The sequence below is a fragment of the Dipodomys ordii genome, unplaced genomic scaffold, assembly GCF_000151885.1.
Source record: "Dipodomys ordii isolate 6190 unplaced genomic scaffold, Dord_2.0 Scaffold151, whole genome shotgun sequence".
NCBI classification, from domain to species: domain Eukaryota; kingdom Metazoa; phylum Chordata; class Mammalia; order Rodentia; family Heteromyidae; genus Dipodomys; species Dipodomys ordii.
The window spans coordinates 3,756,242-3,783,374 of record NW_012267367.1 but is presented as its reverse complement, the minus strand read 5'-3'; the positions used below and the strand labels follow the sequence as shown (position 1 = coordinate 3,783,374).

The 27,133-nt window shown below is 37.9% G+C and overlaps 1 protein-coding gene across 2 annotated transcripts; it reads right to left on the bottom strand.

Annotated features, from left to right (window-relative positions):
- Positions 1-564: 564 nt before the first annotated feature.
- Tnfrsf11b (tumor necrosis factor receptor superfamily, member 11b) lies at positions 565-26,249 on the bottom strand. 2 transcript variants are annotated; one of them, XM_013032220.1, is made up of 5 exons: positions 26,128-26,249; positions 9,838-10,207; positions 5,093-5,284; positions 3,477-3,701; positions 565-1,785 (listed from the first exon to the last, which is right to left on the bottom strand). In XM_013032220.1, exons 1-5 carry the CDS (start codon positions 26,155-26,157, stop codon positions 1,397-1,399), a joined length of 1,206 nt encoding a protein of 401 aa, XP_012887674.1. In that variant the 5' UTR covers positions 26,158-26,249; the 3' UTR covers positions 565-1,396. The 2 variants fall into 2 exon arrangements, with proteins under 2 accessions (XP_012887674.1, XP_012887673.1); XM_013032219.1 differs by lacking the exon at positions 26,128-26,249 and adding an exon at positions 17,669-17,731.
- Between the last annotated feature and the right edge of the window lie 884 nt (positions 26,250-27,133).

Below are 27,133 nucleotides of genomic sequence, written 5' to 3'. Positions count from 1 at the left end.
CAATCAATATACCACCCTTCCAGTGAATTTCTTGTTTCTTTTTTTATTTATTTTTATTATTGTTTTTAAGAAGTTGTACAAGAGAGGGGCCATTTAACAAAGCAGTTTATGAATATATCTTGATCAATGTCACTCACCCCTTTCAACGTTCTCACCCATCTTTCCCCTACCCACCCCTCACTCTTCTTAATTTTGTTAGGATATATATTGGATTCTTGACTGCATTTCCCCCCTCTTTTCTTCATTTGTCTACCCCTTTCACCTTGACCTCAGAATTTCTTCTTTTGTTTCAACTAAGTAGTGCGAGTTTCTGTGAATTGCTATGGAAAGAGCTTAGTTTGATCGCTCTGTGTCAGTGACAGCACTTATAAGTGACTTGTATCATTTAGAAACTAAACCTGACTTCAGAAATTCTCCCCATTTTGTATTATGAAAATGGCATTGCATCAAGCTAAAAATGAAAGTTTCTTGGTTCAACCCCAGAGTTTCTCAGCAGGTTGCTGAGAAATTGTGACAACAGCGACCCATTAATGGCCAATCAAATGAAAACAAGAGGAAACCAAGTGAAAAATAATTTGAAAACTTTAATGATGATGTTTATATAGTGACACCATAAACTTTTAAATAAGGTACATTCAATTTCTCAGAGCATCTAATATTCAGATAATTTATGTTTCATACACTTTTTAAAATGGAACAATTGACTAAATGATGCATGTTCTATACAATGATATTACAGCTTATACAGATAAAATTTATTATAAAAATACTCCACAAAGGAAAAATAACAATACTTATTAGAAAATCCTACACACTTTCTATTAAAAATATATCTCTTTTATTTGTCACAATAATAAACACAATATATATATTTTTTCCTTTTGAAAATTAAGTCTTAATTTCTCTTTAAGATGTTAATATGTACAAACCTTATATCTGAATGAATATAAATAGCAATATGATAATAGTGTTACAGATATCTTAGTAAGTTTACAGAAAAAAATGGCTTTCTAATAAAAGCCACTAGCGTAGCTGAAATCTCAAAGCTATTTAAGTTAGATATTCCCCTATTTAGAAAGGTACAATGAAGTCTACATTTTATTTTTGTATTGTTATTATTTCCAGTTGAATTACTGAAGGCAGTATTAAAGAAAAAATATAGTCAGTAGATATGAAAACAGATCTGATAGTTGGTTCAACTATTTTGGATTTATTGACCTTTTGAAGGAGATACTTGTTTTTCTCCATAGCATAGTTTCTTTTATTGCCTCGCAGCAAAAGTTAGTCTTTGGTGATGAGGCAGAAATCACTGCACTCCCTCGAGTGCCCGAGAAATAGTCCATTCATCCATCAGATCTGGCCCATCATCAGGAAATAGCCCAATGTCCACTTCCGGTTATAAGCAGCTTATTTTTACTGATTGCACCTGGTTCCCTATCATTTCTAGAAATAGCTTCTGATACAGTCTGTACATTGTGAAGCTGTGCAGGAACCTGATGGTCTTCCTCAGACTGTGGGTGACCGCTTTAGGCAAGTGGTATGCCTTCAAGTGCTTGAGTGCATGCATCAGGCCCTTCAAGGAGTCTTGGTCGCCATTCTTTATTCTCCACAAACTGAGCAGCTTCAGAAGCTGCTCGCTTGATTTGCACATCTTTCTTGTTCTTTCAATGTCTTCTGTTCCAACTTTCTTCCCTGGCAAGCTTTCTATCAAGGCGCGAAGCTGCTCGAAGGTGAGGTTTGCGTGCCCAATGTGCCGCTGCACACCGTTTTCACAGAGGTCAATATCTGCGTGCAGAAAAGGAACAAAAAAGGCTCACACCATTTACATTCATTCGATGCCATCAGATAAAGCCGCTGGAGCAAAAGGCTTTCCTAGGACTTCTTCATTTCATGTTAAGACTAAAATTTCTGTCCTTCCTTTTTCCTTTCCTTTCCTTTCTTTCACTCTCGTCTCTCTCTCTTCCCTCTTTCCTCCTTTCTTTCAGTGGCATAAGTGACACTAGTTATTTCTGAGAATTAAGATGAATACTATTTGTGTGAGAAGAAGATAATACACTATATACTTTCTAGGCATCCGACAAACGCTGTGTAAGAAACCTCTAATTTTGAGAGTTGACAGTAGAAAATTATAGATATCACTTTTAGTTTTCTAAGAAAAGTTTGAGACCTGAAAACCATGACATTTAAGAAGAACAGAAATAAAGATTCAAGTTGGAAACTTTGTAAGATAAATCTTATTAGTCAACATCTGACATGAAAAGAGTCACTTTAGCTAGTATCTAATAAATATACATAATTCTAGAGGAGTACCATTGTGAGACATGTTTGCAGACTCAATAACAGGAGTCCAAGGAACTGGAGAATATACCTAGCCTAGAGGATATTTCAACAATGAGTTTGAGCATAAACATAAGAAGGAGTAACTAACATTTCTATTAATGACATGAATCATTTACTATCTGTGAACCCTAAGGCAAGTCAGTTCATCTTTCTGGGCTGCAATGTCTGCATTTATAGTGCTGGGAATTTGGTCCTTTCAAAACTGATGGCTTGTGATGCTCTCTTTCCCTTTCTTTTTGCTTCAGGGCTAATTATAGGTTAAAAGAAAACTATTGTTTTGCAATTATATATATATATATATATATATACACACACACACATACACACACAACACACACATACATATAGAAGAAAAGTTATTGTGTGTAAGTTCACTGTCAAAAGAGGTTTATCTTCTAAAACACCTTCATCTAGTCTTAAATGTTTGAGGTTTTCTGAATAGTGCTAAAAAAAAACCCTCAGTCTTTGAAACACGAGTGAAGAGCAGACTGAATTTCTCATTGGCACGGTCTCCTTACTTTTTCTGGTATGTCTTCCCTATGGTGATAGAAGTCTGAACTCTTTCCATTATAGTGCATCCTAATACTTCTTAGTAATTCTCAGCACACATACTCCTAAAATCATAATTTTAATATTGTCTGTGGGGTGAAGATGAATGAGAGGATCCTGTCAGATACTTGGCACCTATCAGAAGGTAATCGACAAAGCATCAGCTATATGTATGCATATGTGTATATACACACATACATACATGCATATGTCTTTGAGTTGGAAATAGGAGTGAAAATCCAAAGTGGCTAAGGATCTTCTCCTATGTAGACCAGATGGAAGGCTAAGAAAAGAACCTTGAGCTGGAACAGATCCCTAAAGTCTAGTCTTATGTTTGAACTACATCATTCTTCTTTTAGCATATCCAAAGCACTTTAAGGAGAAATTGGGAGAAGAGGTAGCATGGCTGCTACAGGAATTGCATGTACCTTATCATTTGGTGAAAAATTATTCAGACTAATGAAGACTCAGAAAGGGAAACAGCCACACAACCAAATATCCAGACACATAGTCTGTTTTATGACCAATGGGTGTCTTTTTGACACCCATGTGAGTCTGATGGACTGGTTTATTTGGGGTGCCCATACCTTGGATGATCTTCTTGACCATATCTTGGTCTTTGTTTTGAAGCTTCCATAACTTCAGCAGTTGAAAAGTTTGTTCTTGTGAGCTATGTCGTCGTTTTATCCTCGCCACACTCTCTGCATTCACTTTGGTGCCAGGCAAATTGTCTACTAGTACGCTGAGCCAATTAGGTGTAAATTTCGTAGGAACAGCAAACCTGAAGAACGCCTCCTCGCAAAGGGTGACATCTGAATGGAAGTGAGAACACAGGGAGATTTACTCGATAATCACATTTCTGAACACAAAGCATAAAACATGACAGTTGAGCTTTCTCAGATATGATATGCTAACATACAAAGATGAAGCAAACAGCCTTCCTCCTATTGTGTGTTCTTAGTGGAAGAGACTTACAGGGATTATCTGATTTTTAATCTTCTTTTTTGGACTTGTTTTGATAGAAGAAATTTAATGAATGTTCAAGCAATATAAATAAATTATAGCTCAACGTTCTAAAATTCAATTATTAAATCTGTTAAAATTTGTGTAGTGCCCACAATGTACTTCGAGGTCAGTATAAAAAAAAAAGAGAGAAACATAATCAGTGCCTGTAAGGAACTTGCATAATAATCCATAATAATCTATATTTTTGTACATAGGCAAACATGTAGTAGTTTATCTGTGGAAACAAAGCAGGAGATAAATACTAATGTATTATGTTGGTATGTATGTGTTAAGAACTGGGAGATCGAACTCGATGAGAGAATGCTTGCCTAGCAAGACACTGTGTGTGTGTGTGTGTGTGTGTGTGTGTGTGTGCAAATAATCCAGCATAAAAACCATTCAGTAGAGTGTGGAGGTTTGCCCAAGTGTTTGGGTAGGATCAGTATAGCTCACAGGTAGAAATGGTCTTTAAATTAATCAGATCTGGGTTGAAATCCTGATTCTGCCATCCACAATTTATACAGACCCAAAGAAAACGTTAGAGCACTTTTATATTATTACTAAAGGTTGTATTTATCACAAGTTTATATCATTTCTACTTCTTAGATGCCAGTTGGTACATTCTTCAAAGTGCTAAAAATATACATACAGGGATTCCTCACCTATTCCGGGAAAATCCCTGAAGGAGCTGAGTTAGTAGTTATCCCTGGCTACATCACGGTTCACATATTGCTACTTCGCAGATTTTCACCTGTCGCGGGGGTCTCTGGAACGTAGCTCTCATGTGATAGGTGAGGGATCATTATTTACGTATTAAAAAACAAAACCAAACAAGCAGTACAGTGAATCTGCAATCAGTGAACCGCGATATAGCAAGGGACGACCGCAACTTAAATTCTGTCCTTTGAGCTCTGCAAATTTTGGCTCACACAACAAACTTGACATGACTCATGAGTAAGACTTGGTTTGAGCATGAGATGAAGAGAGAAAGTCAGGGTTGGGGATGCTAATTGTGAGAAGATGAAGGCTTTTGGAGAGAGATTTGAGTTGTGACATTAACAACTGTGAGCTAGTTGAGATTCAAGAAAGGGAAGATGTTAAGTTTGACTAAGAATGTAAATAGGGGCTATTGTGTTCCTCTCAGACAGAAATGATATAGTACAATGCTACAAAGGCAGATAGTTAGGAACATAATTACCTATTCCACATTTTTGAGTTGATTCATTACTTCTGGAACATATATTGTCATGTGTTGCATTTCCTTTCTGAGTCAGAGAGAGACCAAAGACACTGCAGTTTGTGTGTTTCCTACAGGGAGCTTTTGATGACGTCTCATTGGAGAAAAACCCATCTGGACATCTTTTGCAAACGGTATTTCGCTCTGGGGTTCCTATAGAAAATACCAAGCAATTTAGCACTTCTTTCTCAAATACTTTCATGGTAGATACACTCTTAGCACAGTTTTGGAGAGGCTTGGTTTTTACTGTTCCTATTCTCTTGCACAAAACTTGGGCATTTTCATTTTTCAGTTCATTAGACAGAGAGAACAAAATGTCTATAGTCAGCCCCTTAGGCAGTATCCCTTTCTTGTAATACAAATGCAAGTTTGTTTTGCTGTTACCTACAAAATGCTACTGAAATGTGAGAGGAAAAAGAGAGAAGGGTGCTCATTAGTCTTGCCTCTGTTGGAGAGGCAGTAAGGCTTGTTGACAACTGTATTCTTCACACAATTATTCCTGGAAAACCATCAAGATAACTGCCATGTGTCTGCTGTAATACCATTCTTCAAAATCAGCACCCATTGAATGTAGCATCGTTAAATTTCAATCAGTTCCTGCTAAAGTTCTTTCTTTCCTGAATCCTAATTGTGAAGCAACTCATAAGCATGCTAACCTTGAGAAGTAAAAATTTACAACATTATAATAAAGTTTTGAAGGTGGCAATAAAGTTGGCTGCTGACTCAAAAGCGTAAGTCTGCTGTTAAGCTCCATAGTAAATGTGAGATGATATACCATTGGCTAAAACTATGAGTAAAGAACAGTCATTAAGACTTCAGGAAGGGTTACTGCAAGGACATTTTATCCCAAGGTATTTGACAAATTTGAAAACATCACTAGTAGGAAAACTTAAACCAGTCAGTAACTAAAAATCCTATTGAAAATAAGTATCTGGAAACACTTAACTCCATTCTACATGAATATGATCATACGTTGTAGTGTATTTGCATATGAAAATATCTCCATCTAGTGCAAGCTGCTTGAACAGATTTAGATGTGAACATTCAAATGTAGATTGCATGGGCCAATTCTTGCTTATCCAAGTTAACACATATAAAAGAGATAAGTGAAAGCTACTGAAAGTCATTTAAGTTTATTAATTCAAAATTTCAGCCTCCTACTTCATTATACCTTTTGCCAAAAGCCAAAAGAGAGAAGGAGAGAGAGGGGGGAGAGGGAAGAAGTGAAGTAGAGAAGAGAAGGAAGAGAAGGAAGGAAAGAGGGAAGAGAGGGAGGGAGGAGGAGAGAAAGAGGATGAAGGAGAAAAGAGCAAAATGGACTGGTTCTAGTTTCATTTCCTATCTCTTTCTTTTCTAAAAACCCTGATGATTCATTGACCTGAAAAATTGACAAAGAAGTAACAGAAAAAATGGGTGGGGTGTGGAAACCACAGCCTGAAACCTTCACACATTGAATGCTATTTCTAACATTGTAGTGATCTTATCTTAGGAAATACCTCACAAAGCCAAGAGGGTTTTTTGTTTTCCTTTGTTAAAAATGGACTTTCTTACTACCTCTCTTTCCTTAAATGGAATCCACCTCTGTACTAAACTCTATAATGTAAGCAGAGATATTTGGGCTGGATCTCATGACTTTTGCGGTTTATTTATCGGGAGGAAATAACGTGGACAGGTGGAGTCAAGTGACCTGTTTGCCAGCTGCTGAATGTTCCTCACACTCTTCATTCTGTGGGTAGCAGGTCACATGCACTCTAACTACATATCTGCTATGTGTCAGTGTTTTAGAAAAGCTCTCCTTTAAAGCTCTTTAACAAAATCAAGAATGAGAAGACTAAAGTTTCATAGTATGTTTGGAGTTCTAATCTAATGGCCTTCAGCACAGGACTTAGCTTTTTATTACTGTTAGAACTTTTTATGTAAGAAAAGATGAATGGACCTGGTAAAAAATAAAGTGATGCTAAATTAATTGTCAGCCCCAGAAAGACAAAGGACACGTGTTTTCTCTCAGATGTGGAAGCTAGAACAAATTTATAATTATACAAGTATACCCATCAGGGTTGTAGGCAAGTATGGCTCAAATGTATTAACCAAAATATATTATTCTTAGGGAAGCATTCAAATGGTGTAATTCTTTAGAAAGACTAACTCATAGTCCAACAAAATGAATGCCAGGAAGCATGCACTTGAAAGGTAGAGAATAAGGTCAAGGGAGGGAGTAGACAAATGAAGAGAGGAGGGAAGGAGGGAAGAGGCAATGATAAAAGTCAATGCATGTCCTACAAAATGGAGAAAATCCAGGGGAGAGATAGGATCAGGAGGGATGAGGGAGAAGGATGGAAGGGGTGACATCAATCACGAGGCACTGTATTCATACAGTGATTTGTTGAATGGAAACTCCTTTGTACTAGTTAAGTATAATAAAAAAATTGTAAAAAGATCCATTCATCCAAGTAATGATTTGGCCTTATCAGTATCCGTGAAAATATTAGAATTACAATCTAGCAGGCAAAAATCTGAACTACTATAATGATAAGAGGAATTTGTCTTTATACTTCTAATTTTTTCTGCTTCTGTAGGAAGCAGAGGGCTAGCTAGTAGACGCAATGAAAGCAAAACAAAATAGAAAAAAGCCCCACAAAACCAAACAAGAATAATGTGACTTCAAAACAACAACAACAAAATGGTTATTAAATACATTTTTTGAATAACAGCACATAACATTTCCTTCTGTTTGGGCTGGAAACCTCTTATTTTCTATGAGGAACCACCTTGTGAGTTTTTGGGGAGGAAGAAGTAAATAAGTCTGACTGAAATGCCTTTGTTCTCAGCTTCCTGCTACAAAAGGGTTGTCATATCTACTAGGAAAACATCCTTGCTCACTCTTCCCATTATTTATTTTTACTCTAACTTCTAAGCTGCATAGTCTATGTTTAATGTGTGGGCATATACCACATACTCCATTCGAGTACATGGATTTGGTTTTGTTGAATGGGTTTTTCTCCTCCATAAGAGTTTTCTTAGCATTTGAGTCCCAAAGTACCAATCAATAAAAAGTAGGAATGTCACAATTCCTCTCTCCAAAGTTTTTACTAAAGACATTTTTGAAGGATTTTCCATGCAGTTTGTAACTTATGTGATTAATACTTTAAGATTCTCTACTTAGGAAGATGAATAGATTTATTTCTCTCTTTTTTTGTCCTTTGATTTTGGAGAGTGGGTCTTAAGTGGTCCAGACTGGCCTTGAACTCGGGACCTTCTTACCTGTGTCTCCTGAGTTGCTGGGATTACAGGTTTGTGCCACCACACTTAGCACTCTCTTTTTGTTTGTTTGTTTTTTACTATTAGACTTAGTTTTAAAAGTCAAATCCTGTTCTGTCTTTCCCAAGGAACTGTTGATGACACTTTTGATACCTAATTTACTTTTTCTGGTCATCTGTTTGTTTCAGTTTTTTGATACAGGGTCTTACTATGCAATTTAGGCTGGCCTCAAATTTGCAGTTCTCCAACCTCAGCTCCGGGGATTATAAGAGTATGCCACCATGCCAAACTTTAATTATTTATATGTTTCCTTTAGACCTAAGAACTTATCTAGTAATTAAGACTGTTTATTATAACTTTTGAAAGATAAAATAGTGACAAATACTGGTCACATACTATGTGAGTAGCTCTTAACAAGGGAAGATCTTGAGAACATTTGACAATGTCTAGAGACATTTTTGGTGACCACCATGGATATGGAAGGAGGGCTAGCGGCTGGGGATGAATATCCCACACTCCACAGGACAGTTCCCCCCCCACAAAAAATTATGTCAATCAAACATGCTGCCATTGAGAAACATTACTCCCAAGGGAACAATGAGAATGTCCAGCCAGCGATCACTCCTTTTCTCAGCTAAAGAAATAATTCTTAATGTTTCCAAGCCAGGAGACATTACATTTTATACTGCAGCTTTGTGAATGTCAGAGAAAATGACAGCCTTAAAGGATGCACTGCGCATTGGCCCTCATCTGTGCTGTTGGGAATGCAAAGAGAGAAAGTGTGTTGTTTATAGACAAGGCCGCCCTCTTGCCTTGGACAATCTGTTTTGTCTAAGATAAACAATCATCTCGTTCGAGGGACTGTTACAGTGTGTCTCCTCCCAGACACTAATTCCCGTGCCAAAGGAAGAACTAGTTCATTTGTAATAATGAAATGTATTTCCCTCACCATTCTCATTTTTTAAACATAATTAATTATAACCGCTCATTGTTAGTACTCCAGAGACTCATTAAGATCAGCATAATTGCTCTCTTGGTATCAATTAAGATTTCTGATGTTTGTCAAAAAGTCTGAAACAGTCCATGGTGAAGTGAAATGTCGAGGTATAGATCAGCTATGAATGATGCAACTTGAAAGTATGTTCCTTTAATTAAAAAAAATAGAAAGAAAGAAAAGAGCAATCCATCATGCATCTCATTAGAGAGCAATTTGTTGCATTTGAGATTCTTCACTAAATTACCCTGTAGCAGGACACAAAGTATTCCTCTGAGAACGGTCCTTTGGATGCAAACCAGCCACACAACACATACCCAACAGATCTCGTTAACCTTTGCAATTTGCTCTCCTGTAAGGTCATTAGGACCAAAGTTTCCCTGAAACGTTCACCCCTACGTGGCTTGGCACTGTCCCCATTGATTCTCACCATGTCTAGGAAGCAGATACATACCGGCCTGCACCACTCCCGAGCCGGGGGGACAGCTCCTGTGCTTCAGGCAGAACTCCAGCTCCAAGTAACGCCCTTCCTCGCACTCGCACACGCGGTTGTGGGTGCTATTGCACTCCTGCTTGACAGACTGCAGCTCCTTGCACACTGAGCTGCAGTACAGACACTCTTCGCTCGTGTGCCAGCGGTCTGTGTAGTAGTCGTCAGGGCAAGGGATGCACATGGTCTCCCGACTTGCGGTGCAGTGCTCTTTTAGGTAGGTGCCTGGAGGACATTTGTCACACCTGAGCTGATGAGAAGTTTCTGGGTCATAATGAAGGTATTTTGGAGGAAAGGATTCTTGAGTGGTCCATTTCATGGAGATGTCCAGGAACTAGAAGGAGAAAGGAATGGCAATGGGGAATTGAGCTTGGCCATAGGGTTGGTCTTTGGTGCAAAGGCAACATTTAAGTGAAAAGTTCTCTCCCCACGGAAGCATAATCCGCCTCCTGTCTAGTGAGAGGTGTCATGAAGTGAGTTCAGAAGCCACACTTTTTTGCTTCCAGTGAAGCTTCTGTTTCAGGATTACCTCCAGATTATTAAATGCATCTATCGCCATACTAAAATCATCTAGAATTCTTGTTAAAAATGGTGCATTTTGGTTACATTGGTTTGGAGTTAGGCCCGAGTGGAGTGGTCTGACACACTCCTAAGTATTCATTCATTCATTTATGTGATGAATAGTTAATATGTGACCTCTATCCTCAACACCTGGAACAAAGTCCCCATCAGTACAATAAGCAACTCTGCCCTCATGTAGTTTACAATTCGATTGGAGAAGACTGCATAGTGAATACATTATGTCAGAAGATAAATATTGTTTAAAATCAGCAGATAATGGAGATAGACAATATGGAGAGATTTTAATTTCTTTTCTCTAGGTATATATTAATTGCACAAATGTATCTTATTGCAGCTTACCATACCTGCATATAAGGTACTTTGATTCTATTCACCCCCTCAAATTATTGTCCCTCACTTTTTCTTTCTTCTTTTACAATATCAACGGGTTTCATTATTCTATAATCTTCATATATGCATGAATACTTCATTAATAATAATAATACTTCATTAATAATACTTCATTAATATTCACCATTTCATCATCTCTCTCCTTTCTCCCTTTTTACTGCCACCCTCCATTTCTAGGTGGGCTGGTCATAGAAACCACATTTTGCACTAGATGATATATATCTCTATTGACCTTCCGATTCTTGGGCTTAGTAAAACACTAACAGTTAAGGGTTGGTGGCATATAAATGAATCTAGTAAAATTTATTCTTAACATTCATTCATTCATTGATTCAAGCAATGATTCATGCTCCTAGAAGTCAGGCACCAGCACATGCAGGTGAGTCAGGTATAGTCATGGGCAACATGGTCCTACATCCATTGGAAAGATCCTTAGAGTTTTTAGGTTGACGCTTTCTCTATCAACTGATGGCCTTTGACCATAGGGAACAACAATCTCCACTCTGATAGGTGAGTTAAATGACTACCACTCTCAGGGTTCAATTACAGCAGAACTGCAGGAGGCCAGACAGTGTTTCAGAAGTTGCCATGTGTAAGGGCCTGAAGAGGTCCGAGGAGCAGGAGGAAGGTTTTGATCTCTGAGAATGTATTTTGGACACTAGCTACTCATAGGTCTGGATCTTGTTTGCTAGATCTGCAAAAATCTTCTAGGGGACATTGAGGAAATTCTTTACACCAAGTACAGTAAGCATGCACAGAGGAAAACAGCATTGTTTGTGTGTAGCGGGTGGTTTGTTGATTTTTTATTATTTGTCTTTTGGTCCATGGACCAACAATGACTATTTTCAGGATTTGGGAGGAAGTAAACTAAGGACAATATTGCGTCTTTGCAGAACTTAGGAAATGTTGCAGAAAGCTCCTGATATGGGAGAGACATGCCAAACTAAAGAAGTAGCACTGCCTTTTGGAACTAGATATAGCAAAGATAAAAAAATAACCTTTTGATTAGCATTTATAGGTTTCAATCTAAGTAACTTCATTCATGTCCTATTGGACCATGGCAAATGTGTGTGCTGACCAACATGAATTAACAAATGAAAACCAAAGTACAAAATATTTCCTCAAGGGACATGGATATTTTAACAGAGAGTAATTTTCAAGGAGTACTTTGATGTAAGGGATTCACAACCAACAGAAAATAGGACAGAGTACAACGTTTGGTTACTTCGGTGGTCTTTCCAGATACTTCTTGACCTAAGAGCATCTGAGGAAACCATTTTCTTGAATTTCCCTGGGGCTTTCTACTGACTTGAAGAAGAAAAAAGCCCTAGGAAGGGACTGACTTGCTAGTTGCTCATTCAAATATGTTATGAGACATCTTTTAAGACTTAGTTCAAGTATTTCTAAAAATCCTGTGTTGTAGAATGAGGTTTTCCTGACACAGTTTGTAAACCCTTATGAAAACAATGAGAAATACTTTCTTTCTCTGGTGGGAAATCTTGAAGGTTTCCTGAAAAGCCACTTTTGAGGGTTTAGTCTGCTTTCCTGAGGACTGCCTTAGAGTTGAGAGAGAGACCCTCGTATCTCACACACCACTGCCTTCGAAGTCCCAACCTGGTAGGTGGCAACCCTGAAATTTGCCTCCATGCACTTTTCTTTCATTGATAGTGCTTATGTTCTTTGCTGGAAAGAACTACATAAATACTGATAGAGGTTGACCATTTCCTAATCTTGAGATCCAAAATGGGGAATACCTCAAAATCCAAAACCTTCTGAGCATCAGACTAAGCATGTCTAAATTGGGATTTGGAGATTTGGGAACCTCAACTAGTAGAAATCTGTGCAAGTATTTCCAAACGCAAATCAATATGAAAGCTGAAATTCTTCTTGTCCTAAGCTTTTTAAATAACAAATACTCAGCCTGTATAACCATGAATTCCAATACCATCTGTATTTTTCTAGGTAATTGACATGATACTGATGGCTTCCATGGTTGGAAATTTAGCTGACCTTTTATTAAGATACATGAAAGTTGAAGTGAAAGGAGTCCACAGAGAAAAATAAATAGCTGAGGTCAATTCAAGAATTAGTGACTAATTAGTGAAGGCAATTTCTCAAAACTACCCTAAGAAATTGTCATAGGCACTTTTAAAAATCAGAAAGCCTGGAGTAACTAATGAATTGTTTCAGCAAGTTCAACTGGACCTCTGTGTTTCATTTGAAAAATTTTCCACTTTGGTCAAGTGTCAGAACTCTATGTGGCCAAAATTGGATGTTCAAGCCTTAATCTTTGGTTAGCCCCAATTCCCACACAGGATTTCTGGAATCTGTTACTGGACAGAAGACTCGGCAAGATGAATAGAGCTCTTGATCTCAGTCCTTTCTATCACTTTCTTTCCCATTTCTTGAATTGGGAAAAAGATGTTATGAGAAAGATCAACTCAATATTTATTATAGCTCCTTTGCCAGCTGATAATATTTAAAATCTAATGAAAATGTAAAACAAATTTCTGTGTAATGTAGAAATAATCACTGATAGAAGTTTGCAAAGAATGAGCACTTGTATAGATGTGTTTTCCAAAGCATGAAGTGCTTCCTTTAGAAAATGTCACTCTTCTATGTTTTAGTGGCTTGCTTTCTTTCTCTCTCTCTTTCTTTCTTTCTCTCTCTCTCTCTCTTTCTTTCTTTTTCTTTTTTTTGTTGTTGGTTGTGGGGCTTGAACTTTGGGCTTGGGCACTGTCCCATAGCTCTTCAGCTCAAAGCGATCGCTCTACTGCTTGAGCCATAGCACCACTTCCTCTTCTATGTTTTAAACTAGACTTATAAAGAAGAATAATTAATAAGATTTTCTCTATGTTTTTTGATTTCTTCTCCTATTCTCTGCTTGTCCACTATTTGGTACTGGGCACTATTACTTGAAGAGAATCTAAAAGACCTCCAATTCAGTGCTTTCTACCAGTCCAGAATTTGTTCTTCAAGCATCCATATCTCTTTCCTTGGAATCATAGCTAAGGTTGTATCACTAATAGTTTTACTACTCCCCACTCCTTCCATTTTTAATGTTGGGCAGTACTAAATGGTTTTCTACTTCAACCCATCTTTTTCTACCTATCAAATGTTAGCAGATGACGATAGTGGGAAATGATGGTGGATGGCCTGAATTACGCTTTTTCTTTGCCTTTTCTAGCTCTATCACAGTACTTTGTTTTGACAATTTATTTAGCCTATGAACTTGGAAACAAATGTCTTAGTCTTCCCTTCTGAGTTCTCGCTTCACTAGTGCCACCCCTTGGTATGCAGATTTAAAAAAAAAACCCTTACTTTTTCACCCATGCCTTCAATTCCCTTTTGCATCACAAGTGGTTGAACTACAGCATTCTCCTGGTTTATTCTTCTTCCCAAGGCAAAATGAAGTATATACTTCCTCTTTGGTCAAGTTTATTTTTCCATTATGCAATGCAGCCAATCCCATTCTCCTGGGCTCACTCTGGTATGCAGAACCATGAATGACCCAGTGGGTTTCTGTTTATGGAAGATTCATTAAAGGAACCCACGCAAAGCCTGAAATAGCCACTTGGTTTGGGAGTTCCTTTTGTAATCCCTCGTCATGATCTTTGCCACAGAGAACTATTTGAGAACTCTCCAGAGTTAGCTAAACTTCTGGTCAGTTTGTACACTGGACCACATTCTAGTTTATCTTAGCCATGATTATATATTTATACATTATATATATGCATGCAGTAGCCATGGTTGATATTCTGGTGTGGCACTTTCTAATAAATGCTTATAGAGTCAATGACAAAGTTTCTTAAGAATAAACTTTGTTCTTGTATGGGTTTATTTACTGGATATTTTTAGGGTCTTCTAATGCAGTTCCTCTCTTTTTATTCCCATTCATTCAACAATTAGTTTATTCATTCATTCACTAATCCAGCAAGAATGATTGGTGTTAGAACTGAGTAAGGTAAAACAATTGGTGGGCAGAAGAAAGGAGATGGAAGATCAATGAAAGACAACAGAGAAACAGGTCAGAAATCATGAGAAGTAATGGGATAGCTGATTGCATTGGGAGGGCTTGATACTAAAAGCAGCAAATGAAGAACAGGCCTTTGAATTGTAAACTCTAGGTATGTGATGTTGCCATTCATTTTGACAAAAGGAGAGCCAGAGTTGTAGAGAAAAAGGACAGATTTGGGTGGTGACATCTTCAACCTGAGACTCAGTTCATCTGATGATTCTTAGCAAACAGCTGGTTGAGAACTAAGGACAAAAATGCAGCTAAAGGCAAAATCTTCAGAGTTCTGAGCACATTATAAATGACTCTAGGAACAGAGAGAGAGAGAGAGAGAGAGAGAGAGGATGGAGTAACCCAAAAACATTGCATTCAAGTTGAAAGGGGTTAAAATCTTTAAACTTATGAATATTTGTGAGATGGGATAGAAAAGACAATGTACAAATAGAAGGTGATCATGTCAAATTTCAAAAGGGTCAAAAACAGTCATGAGTACGAAGTTTGGAAAAGTGCATGTTAATTCAATATAATTGTGAATTACTATGAGCACTTTTAGTTGCATTTAGCATATGCCTACTGGCCTCCAACTCAGTTCTACCATTAGCTTGGTATTATGGTTCACTTCTGAAATGAGAAAAAGCAGTATTTTTCTGGGTATACGTGTTAAATTTGAAGTCAATAGGGAAGATAGCAATAAAGCTGGTAAGGCAGAAAATTCCAGTCAAACAAGAAATATTAGTATATGCAAATTACCTGAGAGGTAGGATATAGGAAACGTGTAATCCAATTCTTTCCGTTTTGAGTCTTTTGGTCAGCAGGAAGTTACCTATCTAAAGTGTGCTTTTATCTGACTGCCTATGTAGTTCTCAAGTGTCTTTAGAAACAATATCTCTGACTTGTTAAAATTACTTTCAGTATCTTCTCAACTGGTAACATTTTCTTGGTCCTGTTCAAATGATTCCATGGAAAAGTTCAGATGGAAAAGTATTGGTTTCTAGATTCCTCAAATGTTTAGCATGAAGATATCCAAATAGTACGTGTTCAGTACATAAGATTAGTTTTATTCAATCTGGTAGCTAGCTTGAAAACCACACCATGTACATTTCAGGTGATACTGGAGACTATGCAGAAGCAGATAAATATCCCAGATTTGGATAACAAAACCTGTGTTTTTCCTCATCTGTAAAATGACAAGGATGGCAGAAGTTGCCTAAAGGAAGTTTTCTTTCATTTTGCATGGTGTTTTGCATGGACTGTTCCTTTTGGCTTCCATATTAAAGGTGAATATGTGAAAAAAAGATAGCTCATGTGAAAGTCTTATCTACTGCTACCAGATCTCACTCCAGGGCCAAGCAGTACTTACTAATTTCCACAATAGCCAGTTATTTGGCTGAGGATTATGTCTCTAGGTAAAAAAGTAGGAGCAAATGAATTAAATCTGTTCATCTCCACAAAACTGACTTACCGCCAACAGGTTTTCTAGGCAATGAGAGGGAGGATCAGACATGTGATTGATTAGATGCATCATGGGGCCAAATTCTACACTCGTTTGCTTTCCTTGGGGCAGAAGAACTGTCTGCAGGTAAAATTTAACTTTCAATATAATTTCTTGTTCTTTTCAGAAGTTTCCAATAGTTGTCTAGAGGCTTCAAAATTAATTAGCAGTAGCTTGTTTGTTTGGAATCAATCAGAGTTGTCAAAATGAATTTACATATGATGCTTTTACAGTTTTGTGGGAGTTTTATAGACAATTAGCATCGAACAGATTGATGAATAAAGATATGAAAAAAATCCCAAACTTAAAAAAATAATAAAAATCAATTGCTAGAGAAAAGTACTTATTTATACAAGTTTATAACCTAAGGAAGATATACATTTAGCTCCTAAACCTAATATTTTGCTTCCCTGTACTAAAGACATAACATTAATTCTGAAAATGAACTTCACTGTGGTGCTGGTTATCTTTTCTACCTTGTAAATAATCCTCAATTGTCTCCATTGACAGGCACAAGGCATTATTACCTCAGTTTTCCAGCTATAATCCCTGATATTTGGGATTCAGAACTCTATAGTGCTTTGCTTTGAAGAGAATGCATTGCTTGTAACACCTCATAGATCATGTTGGTTGTTAATGAAGCTTCTTGAAGTTTAATCAACATACCTCCAGGGGCAGCTTATGAGAGAAAGTTAGAGAAGATAAGGCCAGGATGGTGATGAGTGAGATAGAAAACTAGAAGTAAAAATGGAATCAAACAGCATCCACATTAATCCTGTTGATACTGACTTTGTGCCTATGATGTAGGAAGCCTCCTATTAGAAGTTCCAGATGACCTGGTGATAACAGCATAATAATATATTCTGATATTATGTAACAAGCTCCTCTATACTAAGCCCATTCCTCACATATTGCATCATGCAATCCTGTTAACCACATCTGATCATATATAGGTATTCTCATTTCACTGAGTGACTTGTCAGAGGTCACGGAACTAACACACTTTTAAGCTTGGATTAAAATTCAATCGTGTCAGAACCTAAGTCTCTAACAACTAACTCTTCTCTTATAAACAATGAGAGTTTGCTGTCCTCTGACAAAGAAGTCAACTATAATGCAATATAAAGTTTAGTGATATATCTTTTGATCTATTGATCCATTTTCAACTATCAACCAAACTATTGAACTATCTATAGTCTATCAATTTATACATGCATCCATCCATACTGATGAGTAACTCCTCTTTTATGGCCATAGCCCTCAGAGTAGTAGTTCACAATGTCTTATGTAGATGGTCCTCTGAGATTGTGCAGTACCTTATACTTTATAATAAATACTAGGTTCTCAGTAATACATCCATGGATTGGCATCCCCTTCCTTCTCAGTATGTGCTCATTTCTGCCTCCTCAGGCTTGTATTTTATAATAAAGTAACAAAATGTAAGCTTCTTATCTCATGCTCTGTTACCTAGAAACTACGAGCTTAGGCTCATCTTCAGTAAGCAGACCAAGAACTTTCTTTCATGATGGCAAAGAGCTGAATGAGCTCCTTTGAATGATCCTAACCAAGAGTATAAAGACTATATTGGAATAACCTTGTTTGAAGATTTGAGGCTAATTAGCTCTATCTTGAGCATTCTTTACTGAGAAAATCCTGAGTTAAGGCACCCCAGAAACTTTGCTCTGATTCTTAACTATTTTTCACTAGATTTGGGTATTTGATTTTTAGCATAGTCTGCAATGAAGCAGAAAGCAAAACAAGACAAAACTAAGGGGGGGGGACACCAAAAACCAAAGCAAACAACAACAAAAAAAACAACACAAAAACTGTCTTAGGAAGTAATTTTCCTAGGAAAAATTACTAATCTTTTCTGAAAGTCCATTTCCTTGTCTATGAAATATTGACACTAATCTCTGGACCATCATATTTTTGCATAACTTAAGTACTCAATATGTACCATCCACATGTGACCTGCATTTAAAAATGATTAATGTGGGGCTGGGAAGGTGGCTCAGCGGTAGAGTGCTTGCCTTGCATGCTTGAGGCCCTGGGTTTGATTCCTCAGCACCACATAAGCAAAAAGAAAAAAAGCCAGAAGTGGTGTGGCTCAAGTGGTAGAGTGCTAGCCTTGAGCTGAAGAGCTGAGGGACAGTGCCCAGGCTCAGAGTTCAGGCCCCATGACCAGATGCAAAAAAAAAAAAAAAATGATTAATGTTGCTTGTCACCAGTGGTTCATGCCTGTAATTCTAGCTACTCAGGAATCTGAGATATAAGGACTGTGGTTTAAAGCCAGCTCAGACAGGAAAGTCCATGAAACTCTTATCTCCAATTAGCCACCAAAAGATCTGGAAGTGGAGCTGTGGCTCAAGTGGTAGAGCATTTATTTGCCATGAGTTAAAAAAAATTACACCTTCCTATTTTGTGTTTTCCACTTTTTGGCATAGTTTAAATGAGTTGAAAGTGAATATGGGTGAACTTTTACAAAGGAGGGATGGTTGGGATCAAGAGGGAAAACCCTCTTGGTCAATCTCATATAATGGAGCACTTGACTTGGTCTACTGCTAAGAATCTATTTACTTTCTAACCCTACAGCCTAAATAAGCCTTCATGTAACTGCTGGTGCCTAAATTTTGCTTTGTGATAAATGTAAGAAGGAGGTCTTCATTTTTTCATGAGTCCTTCTAATAATTACTTTGATGATAATCTAAAATTTAGACTGATGATCTAAAATCATAGATTTAGATCATTTCTGGTTTTTAAATGCTTTGTGCAGTTACTGAACCTCAACAATCATATATAACTGGGGTTTGGATAGCAAATCAGTCAGGACTGATTGGGTTTCATGCTGTGCAAAGTAATAATTTCAAAATCTCAGTGGCTAAAAAAGAACATCAAAAGTTTCTCACTTAATGCTACTGTCTATAGGTGTTCTGTTCATGGCTCTTACATAAATCAGTACAATATGAACTTTTAATATCTAGAAAATTGCTCATTTGAGAAGCAGCAATAGAAGAAAATGAAATTTCAGGGCTGCATACATTGGCAATTAAAGATTTTTTTGGGAAGTAATGTAGCATTTTAACTCAGAAGACATTGGCCAGAACTGTGCATATCTTTTCCCATTCTCTCTTTACCGAGCGGAATCTGGGAAGCACAGTCCTGCCAAATTTCTGAATGGGAGAGCCAGAATAACAGGCAAACAACACTAATAGCTACATTATCTGAAATACATGTTTCATACATTGCTCATAGTTTCTAGTTCACATCAGCAATGGCACAATCTATTGTTTTTTTTAATTTTCCTTCCTTTATTTTTATTTTACTGGACATTAACAGAGAAGACAAAAAGGAATGTGGGAGCAGAGGTCTTCTATCAGCCTGGTCTATTATTCAACTGTAGTTTCTAATTGTCTTTCCTAGCTACCTCTTATCATACTTAGGATGGCTGAAGGTTTGACATTTATTCCAAAGAGCGGTGTGCAGTTGTCAACGCCTTCTTTGTGAATACAAATTCAAAGGAAATTCTGCTCAATGGGTCTGAGATTGCTAGTGACCATAATTATACCTCTTCAGTAACTCCCAGTGGAATCTCTTGGACTTGGCTTTTAACTAAATGGAATATGAAAAAAAAACATATTAACAACTCCTATGCATACCAGATAAACACAAGAAAGTCTTGTTTCTGAATGAGAAAATATTTTTGGCTTAAAAGACTAATTTGTGTTCCTAAACTATGCAAGTCTTACCACCTAAAAGTAGGCAACCTTTCAAAATTTGCTTCCTCTTAAGGTCTCATTGACTTAAATAGAATTTCCTATGTATGAACCCAAGGGACAGAAACTTGGAAAAATGAGATAAATGACCACACAGCATTCTTACAATGATATTATAAATAAATAAATATGTTTGATTTTTGGAGTAGACCTAGTACAATTGGTCTTTTTATTTTTGTTTTTCAAGTCAGATGACAGAAGTTTTAAGTTACAGCAGACTTTCCATATGTGACCTGGCCTAACTCTTCTGTTTTGGAGATGCATGACATGGAGTCATTGATTTAACTTCAAAGACAAGGACAGACATAGGAAATTAGAGCTCTTGCCTCTCACTGCCTTTGATGTTGAAGAATATGTTCACAACACCTGGCAATTGAATTCTTAAATCCCACTGTTATGTCCAGTGGTGCTGATGCCAAAAGGAGGAAACTGATAAAAGAATAGTGTCCTGATATTTTCTAAAAATAAAATAGATGTTTTGAACAAAAACTTAATACCAAGGTTTACATTCAAACAAGTAAGTATAAGGTTGAGCCCAAGAACAAGACAAAGACAAAAATAAGAACTGACTAAAAAGAATGAATAAAATAATTGAGCATGAAACATGGCTTCTTATTAAATAGGAAGTCATGCCAAGGGAATTAAAGTTTTAAGGTTAAAGGTGTTGGGCTTTTTTTTCAGGGGAGGGGCTTAATTTACCAAAGGAAGTCATCAAGCTTAGATACATTACCATCTTATTTTAAATCTACATTCATCTCACCACCTATTTTTCTGTTGTAAGTTGATTACCTAAGAAACTGTTACAGACCACGCTGCCAAAATACAGACTGAATTGAAGTACAAACCTTAAGGGTATTCTTTTTTTTTTTTTTTTTTCATTTTTCATTTCATTTCAACAGTGAGGAGAGTGGGAATTTCCAGGGGTGGGGCAGTGAGAATAAGATGTTAGTTCAAGATAGGAAGTTTTAGTCTGAATGAATAAGCTCTGGAGACATTAACCGGATATAGTAATATTTTGTGACAACTATGTTTAACAAAGCTATTGCATGTTTATCTTTCCTAAGAGAGCAGATCTTAAGTGTTCTTACCCACATAAACAACAAAGGCTACTTTGGAGCAGATGGAGGTGTTCATTAGCTTGCAGTAAATATTTCACAAAATAGATGTGTATCAAAACATTGTATCATATGTTTAGATAAATATGAAAGAAGATACTTTGAGGAAATTAAACAATATCTTCAAGGTAAGACTATATTTAGAAAAGTCACTTTTGAAAAATCACATGAAAAAGCGGTAAGTCAAGGCCAGAACAACCCACTGCTTTTTGTTTTGTTTTGTTTTTCTCTCAGTTCTGGGACTTGAACTCAGGGCCTAGGTTCTGTTAGTTGTTTTTTTTTGTTTTTGTTTTTTTACTCAAGAATAGCACTCTACTACTCCAGCCACCATTCTACTTCTGGCTTTTGAAAGTCTCATGGCCTTTCCTACTTGGGCTAGCTTAGAGCAGAGATCCTTAGATCTCAGCTTTCTGAGTAGCTAGGATTAGAGTTGTGAGCCATCCATGCTGGGATAAGACCCCTGAGTCTTTTGCAACCTCTATCCATTTATAGTCTGCTGCATTCAAGTGCTTGTAAGAATTTTTTATAAATAAAAAAAGAATTTAGCCAAGCATCTGGGAAACGATGTTTCTCATTGCAACATTGTTGGTTGTCTTGGAGAACCTATTTAAGTGTCTGTAGTGTTGGAAAATTAATTAGAAAGGGCAGGTACCTATGAGGGAGTGTATACTTCTTACCTAATGTTCTTTAAAGCTATTCTTATCCCTTACAACTGTCTAAAAGAATTCCTTTTTTAGACTTTCTATGCTAGTTACCCCAAAGTATTCTGTGGTAGTGACTTCCAAAAGTAATTACATGTCACATAAAAATACGGCTCTTGTATCTATTTCAAGTTGGCCATACCTCACTCACTCTTCTCACACAGATCGTTTACAGATGGTGCTGGGACTTCCGATTCCTTAGTTCCTGCTATTGTGGCTTGCTAAGTTTTATTTTGATTTTTGTTTGCTTTTCTTAACATGGCTGACATTGCTGTTCATATCTGCATTTTGTTTACCAGATTATCAATATTGGAAATAGAATCCCAGAGTGTCTTTATCTTCTCCTCTCTTGCCGCATGCAATCATCTTTCACTAGGATGCCCCAAGCTTCTATCATCTGGAGTTTCTTGAGTCTAATGACTCACTAAACAGGTCTATTGGGATTTTTATAAATATACCCCAAATGAGTGCTTAATGCTTTATACCATGATCCTTGTTCTCTGCTTAGTACAGCATCCAATGAGATGGAAAAATCAAAAAGCTATTGCAGCTATGTTTATAGTGAACTGCCAAGGTCAATATATGAATATATAAATCTTGTTGACTTTTGTTACTTGCCTAAGAATGAACTTCAATGGAACTATTGATGTGAATGGTAGTAGACATGTACACAAGATATTTAAAATATTGATCAGATGGATAACGTGTTATATGACTATTTTGAAAGAGATAAAAATCAACATCCTATTACTAAATCATCACCAGTATGTAAATTCTGGTGGAACATTCATGGAAATTGCTGGCAGATTACCCAATGTCCTAGAAAAGTCTCACCTTAGCTCTTTTAACTCAGCAAACACAAATTATGTCAGTTACTGTAAGTGAGTAGGATAAAAAGCTTGCAGTAGAATAAAAAGCTTGCAAAGAGCTCAGACTTTACCACGGGAGCCATGCTATTGCTTTAGAGAAGTTGTGGAAATTGTGGGGTACCTCTAATGGCAATCTGGCTAGTGGTATTATGTCTCCAGAACAAGCAAAAATAATACTATACCACACAAATCTTCTGCAGTACTTTTGACAATTGATACAAATAATCTACTTGTCATTATCCAAGCCTAGATCAGAACCTCATTTTATGTATATACAAACTACTTTTGCATAATTGTTCTAAAGCTACTCAATTTCCTAAGAATTTAAAAGCACAAAATCTGCTAGACGATTGAACTTGAGCAAGATTTTCTCAGCATTTCAGAAAAACCAGAGCCAATGCGGATGCAGCTTTTGGGTCACCAGTACAATTCCTTGTCAGTGGCTGTTAAAATGCCAGCATCACAAGACTTCTTTATGTCTCCATGAGAAGCTTGTTTTATTATAGATTAATTTGCTTTTATTAATCCGTTATAGGTGCACCAAAATATAGCTCTAGCACTTGGCACAGCATGCTTTCTTCCTCTCCCAGTGGTATTTGATACTATTGTTTCAGCCTAAGAAGTAAAATTTTAAAACCAAACTAAAATTAGCACCTATGTTTGAAGGTAGTTAGAAGGCTAGGAAGGTTGCTATGGATAGGGATCCAGACTGGGTGAAGTTGAGTGTATGTCAACTAGGGAGTATTCATTCTTTTTGAAAGGAAAACAAAAACAAAACAACAACAACAAAAAACAGGCAAATCCATGAGCTCAACCACTAGGAGAAAAGTGGGGAGGGAAACAAACAAAAAAATCAAAAAGTCAGAGTTCCCAAAGAAAGATGGTTGGTGAAGCTTTCCTTAGAAGAAAACTCTTCCACCCTCCTACTCCTTCACCCCATCTCCTTGTATCATAGCATGAATTCAGAGCTCAGCTTTGAGAAATGGCATAACTGTTCTGGCACTGCATCATGGGACATTTCAACCACAGGCTAGCATGTTTCCAACACACCAGCAGTACTATAAGGCACGATCGTGAAAGAAATGAGTGGGTGTTGCTATCTTATCCTGCAGAGCAGGTCTCTGCGTAACCATACAGGGGATCATACTAGGAAAGCCCATGGCTATCGTATTCATTTTAATCATGACCCTTCCCCTTCCATCACTGCTCCCCAGCAGCAGATCCTCTGCTCTTTACATGAAATCTAGGATATTAATTTGACCCACAATTTTCCCTACTGCTATTCTGGTGCTTTAGGTTACTTTGATTTTATCCCCAACAAGACAACATTCTGCCCATCCCTCAAGGAGATGGTAGATGGTTGTCCCTCCTTCCTCTGAGTATCATCATCATCTCCTACATCATTCACTTGTATCTACATTGTACCTTTATTGTCTGTGAATGTAAAGCTCGACGCTAGTGTTGACACAGAGTGGGAAGATCATGATGTGTCCTAGATACATGTATAACCTTGAACACAGTTTATACAGAAGAAAACTAAAGCTCATGAGAAAAGTAACTTGGCCACTGTTGATGCTCAGGTAGAGATGGTGCTGAAATCCAAATTTAGGTCCAACGGGCAACTCCTTCATGAAACTTCCAGGTTGAGCATTCATATTCACAAGTCATCCAGGGGATTTCTCTTTTGTAACTCTAAATACATAGATGCAATATTCATCTAAATGTCTGCTTTCTTGTTTAGGCTATGCAGACCACAGGACTGGTGTCCATCTTTTCTCTTTGCTTTTATGTTCCTGGGGCTTGAACTCAGGATCTGGGTGCTGTCCCTGAGGGTTTTTGATCAAGGCTATCCTCTATCACTGGAGTCTCAGCTCCATTTCTGTTTTTGTTCATAATTAATTGGTGATAAATGTCTCATATATCTGCATCCTTAAGCAGTTCATATATGAAATATTTGTCTACTAATATTTAGGAACACTTCTTAAGAATGCATTTGATTGAGTAGAAATCATGATTTTCAGACATCACTGATAGTATGCTCATTATTGCACCTTTAAGTGAATACAAAGGATTAGGAGGAATGAAAATATCCCCAATATAAATAATACCATTACTTATATAAGCTAATATCTAGAATGAATAAATAACTCACATCTTTCAACAGTGAAATACTATACAGTGATGTAAATGTACAAACTATTGTACCTCACAAAAAGAACTTTGAATGTAAAAGCCAAATGCAAAACATTCATAAAAATCCATGTATGTGTAATATATATATAATATGTACATTTGATTAATGCAGTATTCTTGGACTCCTGTCCAACTTTTCCTGAGTGACTGTCATGTATTACCTATTTATGTTTGTGGATCCCATGGCTAAGTGTGAAATTACCTAGCTTTCCATTCATACTTTGTAGGTTAGAGGTGGAAATTCAAACATTTCCACCAGTAAATCCAAAACACAAATAAATGTGGCTTAAACATGGATTTTCCTAGCCTGGTATGAATGTCTGATTCATGACTTTAAGCACTCCACACTCTACTGACATGAAAGAAATATTGTTTTTCATAGAATAGCTTATATACAAATCATAGATTAGTGTATATACAAATCTCCATAATGACTGACAAAGACTCTAACCTAAAAGAAAAAAAGAAAACTAATGAAAAGTAAAATAATAGAAAACTTCACTCATTAACACATTATTTTATTTCCCAAAGAGCATTTTAACAAAAGTTTTAACTCTACTTAGCGCGGCACTTAAGTTGTTTATTATATTCTTAAACACCATTGACCTCATTCCATCCAGAGTTTCCACATTACATGGGTGTTGAGGACTGGAATGATTTCTGTGAGTGATCAAGCTTTATTAAAGTATTAACTTGCATAATTAAGTGTGTGTGCTTGAGGAGAGAGAACTCTTTCCTCCTCTGCTAAGGGTTCAAAATGCTCTGTACCTTATGTATGATATAGCAAAACCATGGAGACCTAAAATAACCTGAGGTGAAGAAGGCGAATAGAAAAGAACCCATTCACACTAAGAAGTCTCCATCTCCCCCTTCTCTCTCCTGCGCAAACTGCGGGAACTTTGCAAGGTTAAAGGCACAAGGGAAGCAGGACACGATGAGAAAGAGATTTCCTAGCCCCAAATCCCTCCAGAGAGAGCAAAAGAGAGAAGTGGGAAAGAGAGAAAGGAGGGAGGGAGAGAGAGGAGGGGAGGAGGGAGAGGGAGAGAGCTCTGGGCTTGGTACCCATCCCTGGCTGGAGGTGGGGAGAGGGCAGGCAACCTCTCCAAGGGAGGCCGGGGACTCACCAGGAGCGCACAACACAGCCACTGGTTCATCGCGGTTTGGTTCCGGGGAAACCTCAGGCTCTGGGCGGCGGGTGGCAGCAGCTGTGTGGGGGCCAGCAGCGCTAGGTGCCTCTGTGGAAGCCAGGGCTTCGGTGAGGTTTTATATATAACGCCCCAGTAACAGGAAGTGTCGCTGGCCTTGCCTTTAATCAGTCATTTCTCTAGCCTTTACCAATTTTGCACCTTTCCTTTTTAGGAACCCTGGGAGCGATCGGTAGGGTGGGTGGTGGTGAATAAAAAAAAAAAAAAAAAACTCCCGGCTTAACCCTTTCAGAGCCAAGTGGAAAGAATCCCTTTGGAGAGGTGGGGCACTGGGCGGGATGTCTGGCTTTGGCAAAGGGGTGGGGAGGTGCGGGGCCGGGGCGGGACGGAGGGGGTGAGAGGGGCGGGGAGGCCACCAAGCGGTGTGGAACAAGGCAGCTGCAGTCTGTGCGCCCTGGCTCTGAGGTTTCCCAGCCTCTTCCCGCCATTGGCCAGCCTCCTAGCAGCTGGGACTGGCGGGGGGGAGAGCTGGGCGCACGCTGGGCAGCTCCTCCACCCAGAGCCTCCACTGAGCCAAGATCCGGAGGCCTTTGGAGTGTCCTAGACACTGCCCCTTCTCAGGGAGAAGGCTTGCCCTGTCACCCGGCCCCTGCGCTGTGGGGTTCTGAGAGCTCCAATAACAAGGCCTGTTATTTATGCGTTGAATTGCAGGAAGTTTGTAATTATTAGTCCGCGAGGTGGCTGAGGCACTGGAAGAAGCAACTGTTCCAACTCCGATTGGCTCTGAAGCTGGTGTGTTTCCCCATTCATTCCTGTTTTCTGGGGTTGTCGGTCCCACGGTAAAAGCAGTAGAATAAAACTTTACTGTCTAATTCAGGAAAAGCCTTGTAAGCCACTAAGTTCTTCGCCAGCACTATCCTTAGAATGTTCCTGGTACCTTAGCATCCTCAACGCTGACCTTGTAGATCTTGCCTTGTTAAGGCGG

Bases quoted from the DNA above. Each gene is read 5' to 3' on its own strand.
- Tnfrsf11b (XM_013032219.1), bottom strand. From the start codon at position 17,722: ATGCCAATCCATGGATGTATTACTGAGAACCTAGTATTTATTATAAAG. The intron at 5,285-9,837 runs GTATGTATCTGC...TATTTTCTATAG, and splicing joins CTCGGGAGTGGTGCAGGCCG to GAACCCCAGAGCGAAATACC. The intron at 1,786-3,476 runs GTATGGGCACCC...TTCTGCACGCAG, and splicing joins GGTCAAGAAGATCATCCAAG to ATATTGACCTCTGTGAAAAC.